The 22,581-nt window shown below is 42.1% G+C and overlaps 1 protein-coding gene across 1 annotated transcript in view; it reads left to right on the top strand.

Annotated features, from left to right (window-relative positions):
- The window catches only part of MRPS5 (mitochondrial ribosomal protein S5), a 91,021-nt gene that overhangs the window by 31,745 nt on the left and 36,695 nt on the right, over window positions 1-22,581 (top strand). The window contains exon 3 of the mRNA XM_044291619.1: window positions 21,131-21,256. Within this exon, the coding sequence (XP_044147554.1) occupies window positions 21,131-21,256 (126 nt within the window). The remainder of the gene's footprint in view (window positions 1-21,130; window positions 21,257-22,581) is intronic.

Below are 22,581 nucleotides of genomic sequence, written 5' to 3'. Positions count from 1 at the left end.
AAGAGCAAGCCTGAGAAACCCACTTTTATTACCAACTGGGAAAAGGATTTGAAGCAGCCTTTTTCAGATGATAACATTAGGTCTCTACTGGCACGTACTCCTAGAGTGTTGAGATGTATGCGCTTGCAAGAGAACTATTACAAAATTCTAACAAGATGTTACTACACCCCAGAGAGAATACATAAACAGTTTCTGACAACTCCATCGACATGTTGGAGATGCCTCCAAGACACGCGTACATTTTTGCACATTTGGTAGAAGTGTCCTCTGATAGTCCCTTATTGGACATGTGTTTGGGGTAACCCAATCACCACAGTTCTGGCTTCTGGGGACTATCCAACTCACCTCATTCTTGAAGCAGGAGGAACGCCTGTGCCAACATTTGTTAGCGACAGCGCGAACAACAATTGCAGCACACTGGAAGGATGCAGCTTCCCCTGCTATTTCAAACTGGCTTAAAAAATTTGATCAGGTTTACCGAATGGAGCAAATTGCCCATTGGGAGTCAATTCGACACCCCAGTTTAAATGTATATGGGGTGCCTGAAAAAAAAGTTGGAATTTCACTTCGTTACCTGCTTTAATGATGTGTAAGTGCTTACCTGACCCTTCTCCCCACCAGGCTGCATCAGTTTACGCTTATGTAATATTTCGTAACAAAAAAAATGTTTAAAATTATAGCGTTTATTGGAAAATGCAACACTGTTTGCCTGTCTAACTTCGGACACATTAATCCACTATACTGTACATCTCTGTATAATGGTTGTATTGTATACTCCTCTATTTGGTGTAGTGATAACGCCTAATGTGTTGTGACTTTCGCTGCATTAATAAAATATATTTTTAAATAAAATAAATTTATATGAAAGTTAATCAATTAATTATACAATATTAATGAGGCTACGTTCACATTTGTGGCACAGCTCTCCGGCAAGCTGTTCTGGTATAGAATGCCAGGAGTCGGCTGTACAAAAACTGTTGCTTGCAGCATTTTTTGTCCGGTCGAATCCTGGCATATTTGCCAGTTAGCGGCCAAACCCCATTATAGTCAATGGGCCGGCAGGCTTTCTGGTAAAATCCGGCAGTGCCCAATCTGGAGAATTCCAGCAGGCTGTTTTTCTTCTGGAGCAGCCTGCCGGAGAGCTGTGCCGCAAGGGGAAACTAGCCTAACAGATGATAGTTGTCTCTCTCTCTTTTTTTTTTTTTTTTTTTTTTTTTTTTTTCTTTTTTTTTTTTTTAAAGCTGGAGTCGGTACATTTCTTCCGACTCCACAGCCCTGATGCTTGGCCTGCTTGCTCCTTCTCTCCCCTTGCCTATCTCAGCCACCATCGGTCATAATGCTTGACACAGCACGGTTCACATGAGTTGGGAACCCAACTTATCACAAATGTACACTCGCCTAAAGAATTATTAGGAACACCTGTTCTATTTCTCATGAATGCAATTATCTAGTCAACCAATTACATGGCAGTTGCTTCAATGCATGTAGGGTTGTGGTGCTGGTCAAGACAATCTCCTGAACTCCAAACTGAATGTCAGAATAGGAAAGAAAGGTGGGCTACAACAGCAGAAGACCCCACCGGGTACCACTCATCTCCACAACAAATAGGAAAAAGAGGCTACAATTTGCACAAGCTCACCAAAATTGGACTGTTGATGACTGTAAAAATGTTGCCTGGTCTGATGAGTCTCGATTTCTGTTGAGACATTCAAATGGTAGAGTCCGAATTTGACGTAAACAGAATGAGAACATGTATCCATCATGCCTTGTTACCACTGTGCAGGCTGTTGGTGGTGGTGTAATGGTGTGGGGGATGTTTTCTGGGCACACTTTAGGCCCCTTAGTGCCAATTGGCCATCGTTTAAATGCCACGGGCTACCTGAGCATTGTTTCTGACCATGTCCATCCCTTCATGACCACCATGTACCCATCCTCTGATGGCTACTTCCAGTAGGATAATGCACCATGTCACAAAGCTCAAATCATTTCAAATTGGTTTCTTGAACATGACAATGAGTTCACTGTACTAAAATGGCCCCCACAGTCACCAGATCTCAACCCAATAGAGCATCTTTGGGATGTGGGGGAATGGGAGCTTCGTGCCCTGGATCTGCATCCCTCAAATCTCCATCAACTGCAAGATGCTATCCTATCAATATGGGCCAACATTTCTAAAGAATGCTATCAGCACCTTGTTGAATCAATGCCAAGTAGAATTAAGGCAGTTCTGAAGGCAAAAGGGGGTCCAACACCGTATTAGTATGGTGTTCCTAATAATTTTTTAGGTGAGTGTATATCTCCTACATCATAATTGTTTGTTGGGTAATCTGTTTATATTCCATGTACTTGTATTTCTTCTGCTTGAAGGCCCTCCTACCTAGAAAAGGAAGGAATTTGCAAAATAACCTTTGTCCACACCCCTATTCTAAAAAGTATTGAATTTTCGGGAAAATAGAGAATCTGAATCCTAAAAGAGAAATATTTTAAGTGACCAAGTATTAAATAGGGAGGTAACCATGATAGTTTACTGATTTGCACGTGGAAAGAGTTGACTTGGATGAAGAGCTTGGCATACCATTCCCTTATTTCCAAGAACATGAGAATAAATCCAAAATATAGATAACAAGTAATATCCCAGATGATGTGTTAGGGGCTATATTAGTGCTTGTGTATAGATTTATCTTCGTTGGTACTCATTTGTGAAGGTAAAGTATAAGGTTTATCTCTTATGCTTTTACTTGTGATATGATTTATTTATTTTTTTACTTTTTTGTTTGCTGTAAAAGAAGTATTTATTTAAGGGATTTCCAGCCAGTCGTTCTTTTCAAAAGATTTAGAGAGGAAATGTGAGTGTCTAAGTGGTCCCATATCCTTATCGAGAGCACCCAGGAAATAGAAGCCTGGATGGGTGACCCGGCAAGTGTTAAAACAGGAGCGATGTGCTATTGGTGAGATAAGTATGACTTTTACTGGCTGGACAACCCCTTTTTAAAAAGACACATTGCCCCAGGTATATTTCTTATGAGCTCTGCCACATACGTTACTGTTCTGTGTGCTGTTTGCGGCTTTCTTGCCTGGTTGTTAATAACTTTAATTTTGCCATTGTCTTTATCTCCCTGTGTTACTTTTATCAAATAAAAGCCGAGCTAGTTACATGCTAGTTATTGCAGAGGATCTGCTTCATATTTCCATCAGTAAAATCCTTACCGCCTTCCTTTTTAGGTTTTCCATTATCGTCTAGGAAGCAATTCCTGTTGCATGTGTCCTCGTCAGTTCCTCGCCCTTTGTAGCTACAGTAGTACTCAATAGCTAGAACTCTCGTTGCCTCATTAAGTGTTCTTGCATGGCAAGACCACTTACTGTTATCTTACATATATATTCTTATTATTATAGCCAAATTTACCACCCTAACTCCTCCCACAGTTTTTACACTACATAGACAGTAATATACTGAAACGTGCGGATTGTTCCCGTTTGGTGTGCTATTACTTTGTGGAACATTTCGCCGAATGGTTCACGAAATATCGGCGTTTTTGTGGCGAAACTGGTCCCATAGGAATGAATGGCGGAACGTTTAAAACTAGAGTGGGAGCTGACAAAAGCTAGAGTGTGAGCTGAAAAATCAGGACATGATTTCTAAACTGCCACCACTCCCTCATTTTCAAGCCCACCTACACAAATCTTATATCATAACGTTCAGCTAGCCCTGCTGCCACTAAAAATGGCTAAGCCATAGTCCTGATAGTTTTCACAATATGACCATTTGTTTGCAACTCACGCCACCCATTGTCATTCATTGAAACTCCACTCTAGCCACCTGAAATTTGAAGGGCAATTTCTTCATTTCTAATATTTCAGAGACGTACTATGCATCAAAATGTAGGTCTGGGTCTTGTGATTATGGGTCTTCGCTGTAGGATTTATAATTTTTTTAACCACAACCGTTTGAAGATGGCAACCACCAGTGAAGTGAGCAGGTTGGAGCAGTTTGTTTTTAACCGCTCTTCTCTGCCCTTGCTGTAGAGTGAGTTGCCATAGGAACCCAGGTATGTGAGCAGCCAGCAGAGTGACAAAAGCTAGAGTGTGAGTTGAAAAATCAGGACATGATTTCTAAACTGCCGCCACTCCCTCATTTTCAAGCCCACCTACACAAATCGGCTGCTAATGTTTTTATAAATGTATGTTTTAATGTAACTGTGAAGCACTTTGGGCAACAACATTGCAATTAAATGTGCCATATAAATAAATAAAAGTTGAAATGCATTTCTCACTCTATCAAGTTTGCCATGTGCACTTTTTAAATTTGATCAATCAATTGGTTATGTTTATTATCTTTACTCACCCAAAACACTCCACACAGTTACTCTGCCCAGTCCAACCTTTCCACAGTTACTCCGTCCAGCCACTCCAACCACACAACAGTTACTCAAGCCAGTTGTGTCCAGTTTAAGATGCCTGCTCCTTCCTCACTATTTTACAATAATGAAGTTTGATTTGACCTTGCTGATGAGTGTCTAAGGCTCGGTTCACATCTCTGTCATAGTTTCCCTTATAGGTGGAAACCATGACGTAGTGCCAAGTCAGTCGCATGATGGACACCAGTGGAGTCCAACAAACCCAATTAAAGGGGTTTTCCAACATATTTTTGCTGATGACCTCTGGAAAGGTCATCATTATCTGATTGGTAGGGGGGGTCCGACACCCAGGACCACCACTGATCAGCTGTTTGAGAAGGCATCGACACTCACAGTAGCGCTGTGGCCTTCTCTTCGCTCACCAAGCACAGCACCATACATTGCATAGTGTCTGTGGTTGGTATCACAGCTCAACCCTATTCACTTCAGTGGGTCTGAGCTGCGCTTAGGCAATGCGACCAATGAACGTGATATCACTGGCCTAGGGAAAGCTGCGAGAAGGCCGTAACGCAAATGTGAGTGCTGGTGCCTTTTTAAACACTAATCGGCAGAGAACCCGGGTGTGGGACTCCCGCCAATCATATACTGATGACCTATCCAGATGACAGGTCATCAGTTAAAATATTTTGGAAAACCCCTTTAACTTATAACAGGGACTGTCCCGTCAGGCTCTTCAGGGTTTTGACAAGAAAAATTGCCTCCAACCAGATTGTCAGGAATTCTATACTTTTAGCATTATACTTAGTATATTCCCTTTAAGATATCCTTTCAGAGCCTGCCATTTTGGTTATAGAAGAACTGTATGAGGGGGAATCTATGTCTATGCATCGTGTTCTGTTGCTGTGTGTTCAGAGAGATGCTTCAAATGCTTTTTCCTGAGTGTCCTGGAAGAGCGCCTCGCTGGACCTGCTGCAGCTCTGGGGCTGAGCTTATAAAGTGAAATGCTGCACATTATTGGGGCTCAAGGACTGAGTGTAATGCAAGTCCCCACCTAAAAGAAGCATTAGACCAGACCTGCTCTTGCCTGTGCAATAGTATCAATATGGTATGCAAAAGGTAAGGCTACTTTCACGCTAGCGTTTTGGCTTTCAGTTTGTGAGATCTGTTCAGGGCTCTTACAAGCCGTCCAAAACGGATCAGTTTTGCCCTAATGCATTCTGAATGGAAAAAGATCCGCTCAGAATGCATCCGTTTGACTCAGACCAGTCTCCATTCCGCTCTGGAGGCGGACACCAAAATGCTGCCTGCAGGGTTTTGCTGTCCACCTGATGAAGCAGAGCCAAACGGATCCATCCTGGCACACAATGTAAGTCAATGGGGACGGATCCGTTTTCACTGACGCAATCTGGCACAATAGAAAATGGATCCGTTCCGCATTGACTTTCACTGTTGTTCAAGACGGATCCGTCATGGCAATGGAAGACATTAATACAACCGGATCCGTTCATGACGGATGCATGCGGTTGTATTATTGTAACGGAAGCGTTTTTGCAGATCCATGACGGATCTGCAAAAAACGCTAGTGTGAAAGTAGCCTTAGTAGCACTAGTATCCCTGTACCACTGTCGCTACATTGCCAAGCTCTTCTTGACGTGCACCAAGGCCAGTAAAAGAACTCTAAGTCTCTTGCTTTTTCAACTGAACAAACAATTCAGGATCTCATTCTTCATCCACCTCCACCAAATGTGAACATCTAGGGCAGGAATTCTCAAACTGCGGCCCTCCAGCTGTTGTAAAACTACACTTCCCACAATGCCCTGCTGTAGGCTGATACCTGTAGGCTGTTCGGGCATGCTGGGAGTTGTAGTTTTGCAACAGCTGGAGGGCACAGTTTGAGGATTCCTCATCTAGGGGAATGGTTTCAGCCAGTATTCAAATGACGACAAACTCTGTAAGACCAAATGAAGAGCTAGAAACCTGATTTCGTGTGGTGACCCTACTTTCCACATGCCCTATCAGGGTAGAAGCATCTCTGGAGTACAGTCATATCCCAGCTTCTGAGATGAGCAGCCACAAGGATGTTCCTTCTGGAGATGTGCAGATAAAGGTACTTGTATTTCGTTCTTCTGCCTGCAGCACAGTAAGGAAGCTTCTCCTGACGACTAGTTCTTTTGACTTTGCAGGTCTCTATAAAAGTCAGTGCAGTGTGAAGTGATGAATGATGTTTAAATACTTTATTTTTATTTTTTCTCTTCAGCTTAGAAACCTAAAAGATATGAGGCTAGAGTGAGGAGATAAGACCCAACCAGTAGGAAATAAATGAGCAATGATGGCATTTTAGCACCTTACAAATCTCACCTAACCTTTTGAAAAGACCATTTTTCCAGTGATCTCCCTGCCTTCCTTTTGACTCTGTCTGTGATGATACTGTGTCTGGTGCAGCACAATTTCTTTTAGTTCGTGCCTGACGGTTTTACTATTCTAGTGCTGTATAACACGGTATCCTTTTTCCACTCTGCTCTCGTTACATCCTTTTCTTTTCTCATGCAAGCGGAGCGATAAAACCCATCTCTTTGTAGACCATCGCCTAAATCTGACTTGACATCGTACGTTACTTACGGTTCTTTTTCTCGCTCGTTTGCTGCCTGGATCGGACAGTAACAAATCGCATAGTAAAAGTTACTGAAAGGAGTATCGGAAAGCCACGGAGACTAGCTGCACATGTTGTGTTCGTTTATATAGAAGATGAGGGGGGTCCTTGTAAGAAATCACTGTTCTGCGTTAGTTTAATTTCCCTGGTGAAACGTGCGCTGACCTTTTTGTTCCTATAAATGCAAAGAGGGTCACAATAATCTCCCTTCATTGCTGGTATTCGGCTTTTTATATGATTAGTACACCAACCTGTTTGATAGATTACTATACCTTTTAATGTCTGCTTATTGAGTGCACATTAACCTAGAATATGTGTGTCCTGATATTCAGTTTCCTGTGATGTGTTGACCTGCTGCCCCCTAGTGGATACATCAAGCATTTTCGCTGTTTCATATTTTTCCCTGCAGTTTTGTGTCTTCAGAACATCAGTGGCTCTGTGTTAGGGTTATTTCAATGGCATTCTTTCTGGCATCACCTATACAGCGCCTTAACATTGTGTTATACAGCCTGGTTTCTAAAGATACCAAGATGATCAGAAATTTCCCTTGTGGCCTATGGTAGCACTTGCTGCCTGGGAAGAGTCATGTACTACAGTAGGCGGTTCTGGTCTCCCTGCAGTCTTGGCTTAGTTGATGTCTCACAGGTATGGATACACCTTACAAGGCGGTTCCTGCTGCACCTAGCGCCTTCATCATGCTCCCAATGCCACTGGAGCTGCCTTGATGTATCCAGGCCTCAGTTGGCGTCAGTCGAGCTCGGACTGCGTGACTCCTAAGGAAAGCACAACGCCCACATGACTCTTCACAGGTAGCCAGCGCTTTATAGTTTGTTTTTCCTTTATGCTTCAAGGGACATTTCGGAGAGTGACCTTTTTAGAAACCTACCATCCTGTAGAATACTGTGGTGGCATTTTAGAAGCTGTACGTGTGACGACAAGTTCTATTTAAGTGTACTTTCACACTTGGGGCAGAGTGATCCGGCAAGCAGTTCTGCCACTGGAACAGCCTGCCAGATCCGGCAATCTGCATGCAAACGGAAAGCATTTTAGACGGATCCGGATGCGGATCTGGCTTACAAATGCATTGCAAGAACAGATCTGTCTCTCCGTTTGTCATCTGGAGAAATGGATCCGTTATATATATTTTAAGATATTTAGACCAGAAGGACGGATCCGGCATTGCGGTATTTTAAATGCCGGATTTAGCACTAATACATTCCTATGGGAAAAAAATGCCTTGACTTGAATGGAGCCACGGAGCGTGATTTGCGGGCAATTATTCGATCTTTCAACGGAACGGAAATGCAGAAACGGAATGCACACAGAGACCCTTCAGTTTGTTTTTGTTTTTTTTGCTGACCCATTGAAATGAATGGTTCAGTATAAGTAACGCATACTGAACTAAAAAAACTGCCAGTATACTGAATGCAAAAAACTTTCATGTGCATGAGCCCTAAGGACCCCCCCCCCAACTGGTAACACCCAGCCATTAAAGTATTTATAAGATTCCAAGAAAAGTAACCGGGGCACAATGCAAAATTATACCAAAAGATGCTTAAGACGTTTTATTTCATTGGAAATACAAGTGTTTACTACAATAGATATGTCGGGCTTGGGTAAACTGCCCGCTAAGCAGTTCTGCTTCTCCCCACCTGGCTAAGCGACATAGCTCTCTCGATTTGCATGTGATGGCCAAGTTATGCTGGAGCACGCAACGCCAATACTGCGTAGCGGAAAACCCTTTTATATGAGATCTGTATGCCCTCATAGGCTTAAGGGACAGCCGTATACTCTTTTAGGCTTTTTGCACACAATCGTATTTTTTGTCCTCACCCCATCGAATTTTTTTGCGGTGGAGATGTGGACCCAAAAGATGCAGACAGCACATGGAGTCTGTTCCGCGGCTCCACAAAAAGATAGAATATGTCCTATTCTTATCTGTCTCACGGACAAGAATAGACACTTCTACAATAGAAAGTGTGGGACACGCACCCAGGATCCGTGTTTTGAGGACCCCAAAACACGATCATGTGCGTTAGACTTTAACGGTAGGATAAAGAACCTGTGGGGGAACAGAGCAGAACTGTTAATTTCAATGCCCCTCGATTATCCTAAACGGTTATCGGTAGAGATGAGCGAATTTCATGTTATGAAATTCGTTCACGCTTCGTTGAGGGTAAAAGCAGAATTGCGTCATAGATCCCGTTACCACGGACCATAACGCAATTCTACGACGGAATGCCTTTAGAGGCATTCTGTTATTAATTCCGTCATAAAAGTCTATGGGCTGCAAAACGCATCCGTCCCGTTTCCGTTATGCAGGAAAGGACTCCCCTCTAAAGGCATTCCGTCATAGAATTGCATTATAGTCCATAGTAACGGAATCCATAACGCAATTCTGCTTTTACCACCAAACGAAACATGAACAAATCTCAAAATATGAAATTCGCACATTTCTAGTTATCGGTGACGTTACAGAGGTGAGATTTAGTTTTTCTTTCCTTTTTTTTTTTTTTTAGCAAAATAACCCTGCTCTAACCAAAGCCGTTAATGTCTGTCTCGCTATCGCACGTCTTATGTGTAAACACTATTAGACTTTTGGAGAATAACCCTGCTGTTGCAATCTGTTACTTGAGGAGTTTAGCATCTGGAGATATTAGGCTAAATTACTTTTTCGAGCACGAGACATCGCCGTTATTTTTTTAGATTGCAACAATAAATTATTTCCCAGTTGTTTTTTTTTTTTTTTTTTGTTTTGTTTTTTCCTAATAAACCAAAGTTATCCAAACCTTGCACCTATGGTGTGAGGCTTAAAACCCCCCTCATCCCGCCCCATTGCAGCCTGCGTACACAAGGACGCAGCATAAATATGTGTTAGCCAAAGAACCAGCTGTATTAACAGATGCATTGCCGGAGGAGGCATCGCAAACTGAACAAGCGGGCAGCTGCAAATGAGGGAAGCTGTGTGTAATCAGCGGCAAATGACTAGATCAGGTCCCTCTTACATATTGAGAGCTCTATTACATAGGTAGGTTGGTGGCCCCGATTGCTGCCTGCGCTTGGATTTGCCACGGTTTTGGGTCAAGTGCAGCCCGGCAATATTGTGTAAACTACAAACAGTAGCACCCTAAGGACTCGTTCACACAGTGGAGTTTGTATGCAGAATCTGCACCGACAACCACCTCTCATTGTTTTCAGTGGGAGTCCACACTGCTATCCGTACGGCGCGAATTCCAAACTGTGATAAGAAGGTACATGGATTGAGCTAAATCCGTGGTTGGATCTGTGGCATGCAAAACCATAGCAGAAGCAAGGGTCATCTTCAGATTTCTACCATTTGATTCCATGTCAGATTTTTTTGGGGTGGAAATGTTCACCCTAAGGCCCCTTTCACATAGGGAGAGTTTTCTGCACAGGTGCAATGGGGCTGTGCAGATGAGCGGTGATTTTCATGCATCACTTGTGTGTTGCGTAAAAATTGCAGCATGTCCTATATTCAGTGTTTTTCACTATAGAAATGAATGGGGCTGCGTGAAAATCACAAGCAAGTGCGGATGTGGTGCGATTTTTCACGCATGGTTGCTAGGAGACGATGGGGATGAGCAACCCCGGACCCCATTAAAGTAAATTCACTGTATTATTTTCCCTTATAACATGGTTTCAAGGGAAAATAATAGCATTCTTAATACAGAATGCTTACTAAAAAATACAAAAATTACTCCCCTCATCCACTTGATCGCGCAGCCGGCATCTTCTTCTTTCCTGCAAAAGGACCTTTAAAGACATAATCACGTGGTGAGCACTGTGACGTCAGCGCAGGTCTTGCTGAATGACGATAGAAGGATCTTCTGTCTTCATTCAGCAGGACCTGCGCTGACGTGGTGTGCGCGATTACGTCATCAAAGGTCCTTTGGCAGGTCCTGAAAGAAGACTATGCCGGCTGCGTGATCAAGTGGATGAGGGGAGTAATTTTTTGAATTTTTTAACCCCTCATGCCACATTTTACTAAGCATTCTGTATTAAAATAATAAAATCTACAGAACACCTAACCCAAACCCGAACTTCAGTGAAGAAGTTCGGGTCTGGGTACCACATTCAGTTTTTTATCACACGTGTGCAAAATGCATTGCACCCGCGCGGTAAAAACTGAACAACGCAATCGCAGTCAAAACTGACAAAGTGTGTGCGCAATTGCGCGGGTTTCCCGCAATGCACACGCGACGCATCCGGAGAAAATCTTGGATGCCCGTGTGAAAGAGGCCTAAGGCTCCATTCACACGACCGTATGAATGAGTCCCCATCCGAACTGGTGCGGACCCATTCAGTTTCGTTTCGTGGCCCCGCAAAAAAATAAAGAGCATGTCCTATGCTATGCCTAAAGCAGGCATGGCCAACCTGCGGCTCTCCAGCTGTTGTAAAACTACAGCTCCCACCATGCCCTGTTGTAGGCTGCTAGCTGTAGGCAGTCTGGGCATGCTGGGAGTTGTAGTTTTATAACAGCTGGAGAGCCTCATGTTGGCCATCCCTGGCCTAAAGAATAGGCATTTTCTATGATCGCTGATGGCTGAGCATCTGTGTCACAAAATATCCAGGGCAGGAGAGCTAACTATGCAAGGAGATCAATCCTTTAATGAAATCTAGGGGGTCTAAAGTTTAAGAAGTTGATCTGTCTTCTAATCTAGGTCTAACAGCTCCTCCATCCTATATATCTCCGACAAAGTATCCAGCCATTCCCTCAGTAAAGTGGCCTGGGTGGATCTTCAGAGTCTTCAGGGGGGGTAGAATTGATATAGAACCATCGGGGCTCTATACACTAAGGGGTAAGCACTTTGGAGTGTTCCTCCTGAACCTTACAAGAGAAAATGCCTTATTCCATTCTTCTTGGGAGAAAGTCTGTTGCAACTTCCCAAGCAGTGATTAATCCTACACAAAGCTAGACCTAATAAAGGGGCAAATCGGACAAACCTACAGAAAACCATGGTGTGAATACCCAAAACAGAAACGGCAAGGAATAAAAATTATATCCTTTATTTAATATTACTAAAATACATGGAAAATTTAAATTTGAGGAATCCGCAATAGGAAAAATAATCTAGTGAGGGGCCACCTCAGTGCAGACAAGTAAATGCGTAGTATATAATGCAGTTGCTGGGTAGGTATAAATTAGATTAAGGGGGTCGAAGTATAATGGCTTCCAAATGGACTGCATAGAAGATAAAATACATAAGGTACAATAGTACTATCCCACCAGTAAATGTAGCACAAAAGCGTCCACAATAAATAGATCTGAATAAATCCCAGCAAGAAAGGCCAGAAACCAGTAGCTGAATAGGAGAGGTATTTAAACATAGAAAGAGTCTGCATGAGGAGCCCTTACACACCCAACCCGTTTCGCAAGTAGCTGTTCCTTAGAAGGGAATGGCTTCATTTAACCCCTTCACAACTGCCATACGGCTATATATGTGCTATCTGCACATACCCCGTACAGCTAGCACGTGTATAAACGTCATAGCAGCTCTTTAATCCAAGCGCTGCAAAACGCTTGGATTAAAGCTTCAGCCCCTGCACTGCTGCTGTCACAGACAGCATACAGTCCAGTAATGCCGGCAAGCGACCGATCTTTGCCCCCTGCATCGATCTGTGCGCGCCCCTCTCCGCCAACCTTTTTGCCAGCCATGCGCTCTCCCTGCTGGCATCTGTGCCCTCCTGCCCCCAGCCATGGCAAACCGGACGCTTTGCAAAGGCGTCCGGTGTTGTCATCTATCAGGAAACCTGATAGTACGATACTTTGCATTGCAAAGTATAGTACAGCCATCAGCCCCACTGGATCTTCAAGAATAAAAAAAAAAAGTGTAAAAATAAACTAAGTAAAATAAATAAATAAAAATGTAAATTTAAAATATATATATATATATATATATATATATATATATATATATATATATATATATATATATATTGCCTTTTCCTATATCCGCTTATTTTTAAGAGATTCAAAAATAAATAAACTACACATATTAGGTATCACAGTGTCCGTAACGACCGGCTCTATAAATATATCACATGATCCACCCTGTCCGATAAACACCATTAAAAAAAAAAAAAAAAAAACTGTCAGAAAAAAACATTGTCACCTTACATTACATCGTAAAAAGTGCAACACCGAGCGATCAAAAAGGCACACAAAATGCTACCAATAAAACAGTCACCTCATCCCGCAAAAAATTAGCTCCTATAGTAAAAAAACGCTTAAAAAAACGATAGCTCTTAGAACATGGAGACACTAAAACATAATTTATTTTTATTTTTTTGTTTCAAATATGCTATTATTGTGTTAAAGTGAAATAAAATTAAAAAAGTATACATATTTGGTCCGTAACAACCAGCTCTATAAAAATATCATATGACCTAATCCCTCAGCTGAACACCGCCAAAAAATAAAACAGTGCCAAAAAAAAACATCTTTTGTTACCTTACATCACAAAAATTCCAAGCAAGCAATCAAAAAGGCGTATGCCCCCCCACCAGAATAGTACCAATCAAACCGTTGCCTCATCCCACAAAAAATTAGACCCTACCTAAGACAATCAGTCAAAAAAATATAAAAACTATGGCTCTCAGACTATGGAGACACTAAAACATAATTTTTTTTTGTTTCAAAAATGTTATTATTGTGTAAAACTTAAATAAGAAATAGTATACATATTAGGTATTGCCACATCCGTAACGATCTGCTCTATAAAAATGTCACATGACCTAACCCCTCAGGTGAATGCTGTAAAAAAAAAATAAAAAAAAAATACAAAACAACCTTTTTTTTTGGTCACATTACTCCATAAAGTGTAATAATGAATGATCAAAAAATCATTTGTACCCAAAAATGGTAGCAATAAAAACATCAACTCTTCCTGCAAAAATCCAGCCCCTGCACAAGACGATTGGCAGAAAAATAAAAAAATAAGGCATTCAGAAAATGGAGACACAAAAACATAATTTAACTTTTTTCAAAAATGCTTTATGTAAAACTGAAACAAAGTAGACCTATTTGATATTTGATCTACCCTATCAGATGAATCCTCTAAAAACTGTGCCAAAACAGACATTTTTTTTGTTTACCTTGCCTCACAAAAACGTAATATAGAGCAATTAAAAATCATATGTACCCCCAAATAGTACTAATAAAACTGGCACCTTATCCCCTAGTTTCCAAAATGGGGTCACTTTTTGGGAGTTTCTACTGTAAGGGTCTATCTGGGGGGGGGGCTTCAAATGGAACATGGCATCTAAAAACCAGTCCAGCAAAATCTGCCTTCCAAAAACCATATGGCGTTCCTTTTCTTCTGCGCCCTGCCGTGTGCCCTTATATCAGTTTCCGACCACATGTGGGGTGTTTCTGGAAACCGCAGAATCAGGGTAATATTGAATATCAAATTTGAATATCAAAATGGAAAATCTGCCAAAAAAATGATTTTTCAAAATTGAATCTCCATTTTCCTTTTAATTCTTGTGGAACACCTAAAGGGTTAACAACGTTTGTAAAATCAGTTTTGAGTAACTTGAGGGGTGTAGTTTCTTCAATAGGGTCATTTATGGAGGTTTTCACTATGTAAACTCCACAAAGTGACTTCAGACCTGAACTGGTCTTTAAAAAGTAGGTTTTGGAAATTTTCTTAAACATTTTAAGAGGTGCTTCTAAGCCTAAATTCTAAGCCTTCTAACCTCCTAAAAAATTAAAATTACATTTACAAAATGATGCCAACATAAAGTAGACATATGGCGAATGTTAAGTAATACATATTTTATGAAATTGAGAAATTAAAATTTAGAAAATTGTGAATTTTTGTACATTTTTGGTAAATTTAATTTTTTCATAAATAAAGGTGAAATATTTTGACTCAAATTTATGACTATCATGAAGTACACTGTGTCACGAGAAAACAGTCTCAGAATGGTTTGGATAAATAAAAGTATTCCAAAATTATTACGACATAATGTAAGATTTGCAAAATTAGACATGGTCACGAAGGTGAAAAATGGCCTGGTCTTGAAATGGTTAGCAAACTGAACACTATCACTCCATGCAGAGAGGGGGTTTTGGGACCCTTCGTTCTCTGGATGATGGGGGTTCCAGCAGCTGGGCCACTTGTGATCTGTTATATATCACTTGTCCTGTGGGTAGGTGACAATACCTTTTGTGGGATAATCCCTTTAACCAGTATATTCTACTAATAGTTATAGTCTCCTCCAGAAAATATGAAAAGTTATGGTAAGCAATATCTTAGCATTTAAAATTTTTGTACTATAAAGTTTCTAAAAACTAATAATAATGTAGTATACAATTTTAATTTTAACCATTCTCTCAGATCTTTGCAAAAGGCTGGATCTCACAGCCAGTGTCTTCTCTGATGGCAGTATTTGGTTTACATTTGTCTTAGACCTTACTCTTCAATAAAGGTCTGTACAGCTCCCTGCGAAGACCTATTCTCCCGTCATGGCAGAAAACACTGAATAGATGTTTGCAGATGCTGTAAAGGTAGCTGTAGCTTGTAAGCATGTGTGTGTGAAAACCCCAGGCAGCATATTTCAAGGTAAGATCTAAAAGATAGCAGACCATTAAAAGCTCAGTATCGTGGAGCTCCGAGGAAAGCGAAGTAAAGAAAATTGTGCTATATTCTTTCAGTAAGTTAGTAACTGCTTTTAAAAGTTGACAAGTTCTTAAAAGACATAGAGCAGACAGACTAACAAATGTTATACATGGTTTTCCGAGATCCTGATACTGAGGACCTATCCTCAGGATAGCTAATCAATGTCAGATCGGCGGGAGTCCAAAATCTTGGACCAGGTGTTGGTGCAGCCAACCTATTCTTGGGGTACACCATCAATGCGTTTTTTGTATAACCAGTTTAACATTGTGGCAGGGGATATGGTCTGACCTCTGAGACTTCTCTGATCACCCCATGTTTTATACCTGGCTGCCGGTGTAGAGCACACCTGGTTGGTCTCCACTGAAATTAATGGAAATTTTAGTAACCACTGAATGCAGTGTTGTATCATTGAAACAATGTTGAACCATTGAATGTAATGTTGATGTGCAACACTTGAGAGTAGCTCATCATTTGATGGGGAGTCCTTCTGGGCAGTCCCTATTGTATGGGGGGTAAAAAAAATAGAAAACCATGCATCAATGTTTCATATTCAATGTATGATATGTGGTGTATGATCTCTTTGGGATGCTGTATATTATGTCTTAGAAGTATGTCCTATAAAGAGGAACATGGTAGCTCATTCTGAAGTTTCTGCCTTAGGCCCCTTTCACACGAGCGAGTTTTCCGTGCCGGTGCAATGCGTGACATGAACATATAGCACCCGCCCTGAATCCTGACCCATTCATTTCAATGGGTCTGTGTACATGAGCGTTGTTTTTCACGCATCAGTTCTGCGTTGCGTAAAAATCGCAGCATGTTCTATATTCTGCGTTTTTGACGCAGCCCTAGCCCCATAGTGAATGGGGCTGTGTGAAAAACGCATTGCATCCGCAAGCAAGTGCGGGTGGGATGTGTTTTTCACTGATGGTTTCTAAGAGATGCAGTTTTTTTATCACTCGCGTGAAAAATGCATCAAAACGCATTGCACCCGCGTGGAAAAAACTGAACGCAATCGCAGACAAAACTGACTGAATTTGCTTGCCAAATAGTGCAAGTTTCACTGAACGCATCTGGGCCTAATCTGTCACGCTCGTGTGAACGAGGCCTTAAGGTTGTATTACACCAACAGCTTATCTGACCAATATCTGTCCAATCAGACCAACAGTCGTGTGTATAACAAAAGATCTGTGTGTGTAAACGGTCATCTGACTAATGATTGGTCAGAAGATCTATCAGACACGCTGGTGTAATACAGCCCTTAGGTGCAAAGAGGGTTTCACACTCCCCTAAATATAATGTATATCAGACGCGGAGGGGGGATGCAGCTGCAGCTTTGCCTGTGAGACTGCATGCAGTGAGGGGAGGACTAGCAGAAGGGAGAAGACACCAGACTGAGCAATATCATCACACAAGAGTGTGCTTCAGTAGGTGTAGAGAGAGTGAGCAAATATATACTGTATTTACAAAAGGCACAACATAGGAAATAAATGACCAAAAAGACCCCACAGGTTAGTCAAGCTGCAGTAGATCTACTATTTGTAAATGCACCAGAATTTTGGCTCAAACATGGCGCAACAGCCATGTGTCGCATTTATTAAGTGTAGCAGACAGCTTTTTTTTCTTTCTTTTTTTTAAACCGACTGACAAAAATTGGGAAAGGGGTAAATTCAGGATGTTTGATTCTGGCACAAAGTAAGAATGGGACTGAGCTGTGCCATGTGACGTCATTGGCCTAGGAAGAGTATCTTCAAACAGCTGATTAGCAGGGGTGCCAGGAGTCAGACCCCCAACGATTAGATACGGACTACCTAACCTGTGGTTAGGTCATCAGTACTAACCCCTTAATGGATAATGTTGTCAATGTATAATACAGCAGGCACCTGGCTGCGATGACTGGGATTGGTGAGGACTCTGAAATTGGTAATTTAATCGGGAAGTTAGGCAGAGGGAAGGGGCCTCTGCCTTCCGATCAGAGCCGTGCAGTGAAATCGTGGGGCACAGATCAGTTACCATGACGGGGCCTGCTGAACATTCCCAGGCCTGTCATGGTAAACTGCCTGTAAAGCTGTGCAAGAGGCACAGCTTCACAGGCAGGCAATGAAAATCTTATAGACCATAATAGTTCTCTATTATAGTCCGTGGGAGAAGCCATCAGAAGATTGCAGGTTATAGCGAGCTATAAGTTACTGAATAAAAATTAATATATGTGTGTATGAAAAGTTATAGCTATTGGAATGTGGGAGGAAAATCAAAAATGTAAAAACAAAAATAGGCTCAGTCTTTATGGGGTTAAACACTCAGAAACCTCCTTTTAAGAGAGATTTATTCAATGGATTTTAGCCACATATGGCTATTCCAGCGTTAAGCGGTGCCTTCCAGTACTCTTCTATGGGGTTTTTATCCACATATAAAGTTTGAACATTCTTCCGAGCTCCTCCTCAATCCTCGGCCACCAGGATATCAGGGCTGTACAAAGACATTTTCTTTTTATTTAGCACAGTGAGCAAATTGCATTTTATTTGCATGTATAATACTTTGAAAATGTGGTATTGCAGGGCTCCTTGTATTGTCACACAATTACCGTGTGCTCCTTCATTCCCGAATAAGAGCGCACATACAGAAAATAATGGATTCTTTAGGTGTTCGGTCTGACACGGCGCCCGCATCTCTGGTATTGCTTCTTGTCACTCTCGATTTTTACAGTGCGGAACCAATTGTAATGTATTTCAGCAACCTAACCATTTGTTCTCTTTTAACCTTGAGAATTTTTTTTTTTCTTTACAAACCCTTGAAAATTTTGTGACATGATTTACTACAACAAATAATAATCTGATCTTTAGACTACATATGACTTGTGCTATGAATCCAAAATCTATATATGTTACTGACCTGATAAAATAATTTTTTATTTTTTTTATGTACCACTGATTTTCTTCACTTTTATGATCAAAGTATAGAAGTCTCATCGAGCTAGTTAGGTTTTTTATTTATTTATTTAAATAATATTAATAGAGTTTAGGCTGCCTTTCCCCTGCCGGGCGGCAGCTCTATTGCTGCAGGAACCTCTGTCTGAAAAAAGCTGAACCGACACCTGTTATGTACCATCGGCTTTCTGACAGGTTTAGTAAAATATTGTTGAGGCCTATAATACACTGCCGTTATGAAGCAACACTGATTGTGAATCAATTTCTCGAGCTGTTGTGCAAATTGAACAGACAACAGGTAGAAATGATTAGCAAGACAACCCCTAAAAAGGTGTGGTTCTGCAGGTGGTGACCACCAGTGATGGCCAGTTTGCAGTGTTGGCTCGCGAACACATGCGATCTGCCATCTTAACTGACAAGTCCGGCGAGGCACAGGTAAGTCCTTACCCGTGCCTCTGCGCGAGCCGGTCTGAAATAAAATGCGGTCTCCGGGAGCAGGTAGTTCCGAGAACAGCCCGATGAAGGCCCCTGGAGGCTGCTCTCGGAACTACCTGCTCCCGGAGACCGCATTTCATTTCAAACCGAACACTGCAAACTGGCCATCACTGGTAACCACAGACCATTTCTCTGTTCTCATCCTTTCTGGCTGTTGTTTTGGTCACTTTTGCATTTTTGTCATTGCTCTCACCCATATGAGGCAGTGTCTACAACCCACAGAAGTTGCTCAGGTAGTGCAGCGCATCCAGAATGGTACATCAATGCAAGCTGTGGCAAGAAGGTTAGCTGTATCTGTCGGCCCAGTGTCCAGAGCATGGAGCAGATACCAGGAGACATGCCAGTACACCAGAAGACATGGATGGGGCCGTAGGAGGGCAACAACCCAGCAGCAGGACTGCTACCTCCTTTTTGTGCAAGGAGGAGCAGTGCCAGAGCCCTGCAAAATGACATCCAGCAGGCCACTAATATCCATGTGTCAGCTCAAACTGTCAGAAACAGACTCCATGAGGGCCTGACGTCCAACGTGCAGGGCGATTGGAAGATTTGACATTAGCGCCCTGCTCTCTTCACGGATGAGAGCAGGTTGGCAATGAGCACATGTGACAGACGTGACGAGCCTGGAGACGCTGTGGAAGAACGTTCTACTGCCTGCAACATTCTCCAGCATGACCGGTTTGGCAGTGTGTCAGTAATGGTGTGGGGAGGCATTTCTTTGGAGGAATGCACAGCCCTCCATGTGCTATCCAGAGGTACCTGACTGCCATTAGGTAACGGGATGAGATCCATTGTGAGACCATATGCAGGGGCAGTGGGCCCTGGGTTCCTTCTGATGCATGACAATGCTAGACCTCATGTGACTGAAGTTTGTGACTGAAGCAGTTCCTGCATGATGAAGGCATTGATGCTATGGACTGGCCCGCCGGTTCCAAGACCTGAATTCAATCGAGCACATCTGGGACATCATGTCTCGTTCCATCCACCAACCACAGACTGTCCAGATGTTGACTGATGCTTTGATCCAGGTCTGGGAGATGATCCCTCAGAAGAACATCCGCTGCCTCATCAGCGGCATGCCCAGGTGTTGTAGGGAGGCCATACTGGTATGTGGAGGCCACAGACGCTACTGAGCCTTATTTCCTTGTCCTGAGGCATTTCCACTGAAGTTGGATGAGCCTGAAATTTGATTTTTCACTTTGATTTTGAATATTATTCCGAAACCAGACCTCCATGGGATATTAATTTTGATTTACATGGATCATTTTTATGTTTTATTGTTCTCAACACATTCCACTATGTTTTGCAACTGAAATATTTCATTCATTGAGATTTAGGATGTGGTACATATTTTAGTGTTCCCTTTTTTTTTTTTTTTTTGGAGCAGTGTATAATAATCATGCACAGTTGCCATAACAGCTGGAGTGCACTGCAGAGATTGCTAACTATGAAAGCCACAGAAATGCAGAACCTACACATCTGTATGATATGTACTACTTTAAAGGGGTATTCCCATCACAATGATCACTTGTAAATCTGTTGATTTGACAGTGATCATTTTTGTAAATACATTTTATTCCCACCCTTTTTGAGAAAATAAGTGCCCTCTTACCTGATTGTTGTCTTTCGTCTCCCCTGGTTACGGCCACCTCTCGCCTGTCGAATCCCGTGGCCGCGCTTGCGCAGGAGACTGAAGATTTTCTCCTGGCCGGGCCTCGCAATGTCCTGAACGCGCCACGCACACGCCATGATGACTTCTTCCTGGCCAGTATAGTACAGAGCCGTGAACGCGCACGCAGGCTCTGTACTATACAGGCCAGGAATAAGTCGCCATGGTACATGCTCGGCGGAGCGCGCATTGAAGACCGCGCCCGGCCAGGAGAAGACGTGAATCAACCAGCCAAATCCAGGGAGTGAACGTCACGCTCGCCACAGGTAAGTATGAAAGCTGTTGATGCGAATACCCCTTTAAGGTAGAAAAACAGCATAATAATTACACTTATTTGTCCCCTAGCTGTACGACAGTTTTTCTAGACTCTAAGCATCTTCTTTTTCTATTTACAGTGACAGCAAATGAACTATGGAAGGGAGTTCTGGCAGAAACTGGTGGTGCCGCTCGGAAGGGTAGAGGTAAAAGAACCAAGAAGAGGATAAAAAGAAATCTTAATGTTGGACAGAACATTGGAGATGGTACGTCCTTTAAATTACTCTTGTAGTGTTTGTCTCTGTCAGCAGATTTTATCGATTATAAGTTTACTGTATGTTCAAACCTATAAGGTCAGTTTTACACAAGTCTATTCAGTCCGGAAAACACGTTCTGTGTGACACGTGTATTTCTGTACTGAACTTATAGCATCATAATGATTTATGATGGTGTTGGTTCCTGCCTGACTGGGGGTCTGTAGTACTGTACTCATTGCATTATATGACTACAGTTCAGAGGCAGGAATTCACAGCAACATAAATCATTATGATGCTATGAGTTGAGGGCAGAGAAGCCGTGTTCAGTCCGGGAAAAACGTCTGTCACACAGTTTCCCAGACTGAATATGCTAGTGTGAAACATACCAATGAATCTTACTTCACTTCTCTTATTTCCTCACCAGCCAATAAGCCTAAATAAGTCTTAGACACTTTTTAATCTCTCCTTAGTGCATGCACCCATCACTGACCCTTGTGCTGAAGACCTTGACACTTTTTTTCAGAGATAAAATTGATAACCCCCCAGGAGGAAATAATTTTCCAGTCCCTAACCAGCTTCCATCTTCCTAACCTGTGTCTTTCTTCTGGCATCTTTCTCTCCCCTTTTAAACTTGCTGTTATAACTCTGCTACTAACAAATAATTGACGTCTTGACCTGTCCGACGCTGCTAACTACTGACCTGTCTCAAATCTCCCCTTCCCTTCATCTACTTTGTCTATTCTATCCTAATAAGCTACCTCTGTGCTTTACCCTCTTCTCAACCCTTTACAATCTGGCTTCCACACTGTAGGCTCTAAAGAAGCTACCCTAAAATGTCTAAAAATCTCCTGACAGCTAAAAGTAATGTCAACTACTTTCTACTGATTCTCCTGGATCTCTGCAGCATTTGACCTTGTAGACACAAACTCCTCCTTAGTATGAACCATTCTATTTGGCCTTAATGACAGTGCTCTTTTTGCTGATGTCGCCCAACTATATACTTCTTTCCATGACATAACCTCAGCAGTACTAGAAAACAACAATGGTTATCTGGCAGCTGCTTCTAACATCATGTCCTCTCTTTTTTTTTTTTCTGAAACTGAATCTCCGAAAAACTGAACTAACCTACCTAAATCTAATAACTCAATTTAACTCTGTGGTACCAGACTGCTGCCTTTGGGTTATGCTTGACTCGGATCTCCAGAATCTGCCCCATTCTTACTACTAATCTGTTTTCCCCTTACTAAACTGTTCAGTCTTTCCTAAATGCAATATCCAGGCTCATGTTTTTGTCCACCCGCAGCAACGATGCCTCTAGCATTCTCCAGTCACTT

The sequence above is a fragment of the Bufo gargarizans genome, chromosome 4 (genome assembly GCF_014858855.1).
Source record: "Bufo gargarizans isolate SCDJY-AF-19 chromosome 4, ASM1485885v1, whole genome shotgun sequence".
Taxonomy (NCBI): domain Eukaryota; kingdom Metazoa; phylum Chordata; class Amphibia; order Anura; family Bufonidae; genus Bufo; species Bufo gargarizans.
Note: the sequence above shows the minus strand (reverse complement) of the source record. Positions and strands in the feature narration are given on the sequence as shown.